The 4,701-nt window shown below is 36.1% G+C and overlaps 1 protein-coding gene across 11 annotated transcripts in view; it reads right to left on the reverse strand.

Annotated features, from left to right (window-relative positions):
• Positions 1-4,206, reverse strand: part of LOC120773084 (mitogen-activated protein kinase kinase kinase kinase 5) — an 82,403-nt gene extending 78,197 nt beyond the window's left edge. For 4 of the 11 annotated variants that reach the window (XM_040102049.1, XM_040102047.1, XM_040102048.1 and 1 more), the window contains exons 1-2: positions 3,848-4,206; positions 2,550-3,389 (exon numbers count right to left, since the gene is read on the reverse strand). In XM_040102049.1, coding sequence (XP_039957983.1) covers positions 2,550-2,672 — 123 coding nt within the window. In that variant the 5' untranslated portion in view covers positions 2,673-3,389; positions 3,848-4,206. Of the gene's footprint in view, positions 1-2,549; positions 3,390-3,782 lie in introns of all 11 variants that reach the window. The other 7 variants (XM_040102046.1, XM_040102045.1, XM_040102044.1 and 4 more) reach the window with 7 other exon arrangements.
• Between the last annotated feature and the right edge of the window lie 495 nt (positions 4,207-4,701).

Here is a 4,701-nt window from a genome sequence, read left to right on the forward strand (position 1 = left end):
TTTCTGAAATGTAAGGGTGTGTATTTGGAGAGAGCACAACGCATCTGGAGAGTCAACTTGCATTCACAACTCAGCTGGTTACTGCTCCAGGACGATTACCCAAACGTTAGCTGCCTTAGAGCCTACATATTTAGTAGCTCCTCCAACGCTATTCCTCTATTTCGATTTTCCTGTCTACTGCACTCACATAAATAAGCGGAAATTAAATGGTTTGCAAATTGGCTGCTTGTAGGTGTATTTCCATTACTAGTGTATTGTGTTGTATCTTCACCTTTCCCTTTTACATTATTTGCGTTTCCTTGCGAAGTTCCGCATATTATGTCTGCGAATTTGTTAATTCTGCAGAACTCTTTTCTCACTTCTGGCACATTTTTCAATTCGCACTTCGTTTAGAGTTTTTTCGTTCTTCTTGCAGTAATTATAGTACACTTGTTTTATTGCTGGATATTAAGTAAACACCCGAGTGTGCCTACGCAAACGTTTCTACATTGTATGTACTCGTATCAACTCGTGAGCATAAGTCCGCCATTTGTTATTGTTATTGCTTCCGCAATTTCGTTAAAATTTCACCTTAACTCATTATGATGTCATTCTAACACGTTTACGCTTTCGAGTTCCAAACTTTTTATCTAGGTATGACCATAAAGTCCTAGTTTGCAGCTGCACCTACTTAGGGGACTCCCACCTTGTTAGAACGTATCGTAAAATCATAAAATTATGAAGTTTTACACATGCTCAATAAATTTTTTGTTGGATTACATACGAAAATGAATTCACGCCTTTACAATTCTCAACCTTATGTTTTCGGATCGTTATAATTTATAACATTATGACTATATGAATCTCCTAAAAACATCTGTATCGTAAAGGAAGCAAACTAATGCGGATATACAAATGTCTCCAGTGGACAAAGCAACTGGAAGAGGCAAAAGGATTTTTAAATGAGAGAACAAACAGCTTACAAGACAAACAGAAAGCAAAGCGGAAAGCATACAGAAACGAAGCTAGACAAAGGAAGTAAGCCAAACAAAAGTGACCCAGAGAATTGAGTGGATAAAAAAGTAATTACAACATGCCCGAAAGCATTACAAACGATGACGATAATTGCTCAGCCTTTCATAGCCGCATAGAATTTAAAAGTGAAGGGAGAATAAAAATACATTTTTCCGCTCACAAACTAAAATCTACTTAAAATCGTAATTTTTAATTTACAGTTATTTATTATAACTTTTTTCAGACGCTTTTAGCATTCTAGTGGCTAGCTTATGCATACATAACTCTTTAACGGTCTCTCTGGGCAACGCAATGCCGCCTACTTTTTGGACAACCAAAAACAATAAGAGGCTATAAGGGAGTTCATATCAAAATAACAAAATGTGTATATTTAAGGGCTGACGTAGCGGAATCGTTTGGCAAGGGAAATAAACCAAGTTTGGATGCTCACGCCTTTTGTGGTATCATTTAATTTTTTTCATTTTATTCCTGGACACGGAAGCAGCAAACAGATGAAATACCAATTAGCCAAGTCTTCCACTGGAACAGCCTTCAGCTTGTGCAGTAACCAATCCTGTCATTACCACATGAAGTTGGAGCAGCCAAACGCAGACTACAGCTGTGACTGTGGTGCAAAGGGATGGCCGGCGGCGAGCGTGGGCCGTGGGCAACCTTAAGCCGTACAAGCGAAGATAGCCGCATGGAAGTGTTATATAAACGGGCTAAAGTGCTTACGAGGACACCGCTCCACCAGAGGCTGCCACCGCAACAACAGCTGAAGCCGAACTGCGGTCACCAAGAGGGAGATGCTAAGGCGCTGGTGGTTGGTAAATGATGAAGGCTCGCTGGTGCGACCAGTCTGACATTTGTCAGGCATGACTGACTGGGATAAGAACGCTCTGCTTAAGGGTATTATATGTAATTGCTTGCCAGCAACTTTAGTTGTACAAATTGGTGTGACGGTTATCCTGTCAAATCTGTACAAAAAGAGGTAAAACAACAAGCAAACACTTGTCATAAAGTATAAGTTGAATGAGTTAATTTGATTTGTATAGAATAGAGCAATAAAAGTGACAATATGGAATCAAATTATTGGTTAAATCAGCAATTTTAGAACACGATATCGATGTGGAGTTTAACTGTGCTATACAGATTTTAGCCGTACAGACTAATAACTAAATGAGACTCCCACGCATGGTGTTTAAAGCAATTACACCACCCTCTCCGCATATATTTCATATTCCAAAACATTACTTCTCCACAAAGACCATTTTTTATTTGGACTTTCTTTTTTCGCTCTCTTCCCATTCTTTATATTATCGAAATTAGAATTTAAAATTTTATTGCTGGCGATAGTTAAGATAAGAGCACTCTAACTTGAGGGCTATAAAATTCCCCTTGTATGGGTGGAAGAGTGTACTGAGTGCGTTCATATGTATCGTATTATGGCTGTTGAAATATCGTTTATTGGTCGTAAGTGTCAAATGTCTTTCTAAAGTTCAATTAAACTGTCATGACTAACATACAATAAACAAATATATACCAATGATAATTACCTTATAAACATCACCGTATGTGCCAGAACCGATCTTCTGTATGAGCTCGTATTCATCCTGTGGATTGCGTCGTGATATATCTGAACTAAGCAGATTAGCAGCATTATGGTGGGCGTGTGCCATATTGTTGCTTTTGAGTATAATCACGTATCTGTCTTAAAAGCTCGAAAGCCGAGGAGCAGTCTGACCACTCAATATAATTTATTTATTTTATTTTTTTTTTTTGTAATATCATTAAATTGAACTAGACGTATTATTAAATATCTTTAATTTATTTTATTGTACTTTATGATTTTTTAGGTAAATTAAAGATATTTCACTAAATTTTTACAAATATTGTCACTTGAAGCTTGCGGTTACCCAAGTGATAGTTGAGCACTGTGAGGAAATGAATATCAAAAACAAATTATAGTCACTGTCTGAAATACTCTATAGCAAAAACAATATTCTCTAATAAACCATAATAGCAAGTAAACGCCATTTCAACACTTTTTGAATACGATTGTTTAATCAGGAAACGAACAACTTATGTGTAGCGGCTGCTACTTGTGTAGCCACCACCTGCTCGTCACTCGTCGCAGATCACCATATCGTCACAGCGTCAAATATTTGCACAACACAAAATAACTCTTAATCAGCCTTTAGTATTGGTTTGGTACGACTGGATCTGCAAATAACTTTGTGAATATGGTGTTTTTTTTGCAAATTTCACTACACTTCTGCTAATATCTTTTCACATATCCGACGCTCCTATCATTTGGAAGAGCTTGCGTAATTGCTCCCGAGTGAGAATCTTTCACACATTTAGGATTATTTGGACGCACTAAATCCTCAGAGGAACTGTAAAATGTAAAATAGTATTGCATACGTAATACGTGTCAAATATTAAAATAACAACACCACTTTGACAACTTCGCAGAGTTGGATTTCCACGTTTAGCTTCGCGCACCACTAACCACACGAAGCTCCGCTTTATAAGGAGTTAACGCAGTAGCAATGGTGCGAGTTAGAGGCAGAGAAACAAAGAAAGTGAAGGACGGAAACCATACACTACACACGTATACAACTTTAATAATTTTACACATTTAGGCTTTAAAAACGTTTTAACGAATGGAAGAAACACTATTTGTATTCCGAACATCCCACACTTTGGGAGTATAAACATTTTTTTTTTTTTTTTTTCAATTTGCTATTTGCTAAAAAACAATACAAATTTTAAACAGAAAATTTTACGATTTTATTATTGGAAATTCACTTCGCACAAGAAACTAAGCAAGAAAACATGGAAATTATAATACTGGCAGAACTACGGAATTGCAAGACTTCGAGGCAGCAGCCGCTGTCTGAATAAGCAGACAATAGCGGAGAAGATGGTTGAAAAAACAGGGCGATGTCGCAGGCACCACTGCTGCTGCTACTGCTGCCACACAGTCATTTTAATTTTTTTGTATTTTATCTCCAATACATTTTACACTTTCTTTACATTTGTACAACACTTTTTCACTAACACACTAGTAAAATGATTTTTCTGTATTTCTAATTTTTTACTTGTTATGTTTATAAATTATTTGGAAATTGAACATTTTTCACTCGATACGCGACGCAGCATAGTTGACGACCACGAAAACAGCGAAACGAATTATTAACAAATGAGACGATGGATATCGCTCTGCTGCTATCTTGCCTTCGCTGTCGACGTTTTAGTGCTGCGCTGTCAGTATCTCGTATTTGACAGCGAATTGGGTTTCTAACTTCATATTTATTTAGGCTTGCATGGAAACGTCTTTTTTTTATCTATTAGCATAGTCAATTGCAAAATGAAAATAATATATTTATGTAATTTTGAAATGAAAGGATAGTAAAGTATATGTACTATTCCTTTGAAATATTTATAATTGATGAAAATATTCAATGTATTACTTGTCATTTTCTGAAACTCCACATATAGAAACTTTGGAATCAACTACAGCGACATCTACCGGTAAAGTTTCGTGTTTTGTTTTTTTTCAAATTTGCTGTACAGGGTGTTATAAAATATTAACAATTATTTATTTATTTTTATTGCCATAAAACAGAAACTCAATTGGCCGAAGACTTGACTTCTCCGAAAGACTTAAATACATTACATATTATTAATAAACAAAAGACGTTG

The sequence above is a fragment of the Bactrocera tryoni genome, chromosome 3 (assembly GCF_016617805.1).
Source record: "Bactrocera tryoni isolate S06 chromosome 3, CSIRO_BtryS06_freeze2, whole genome shotgun sequence".
Lineage (NCBI taxonomy): Eukaryota > Metazoa > Arthropoda > Insecta > Diptera > Tephritidae > Bactrocera > Bactrocera tryoni.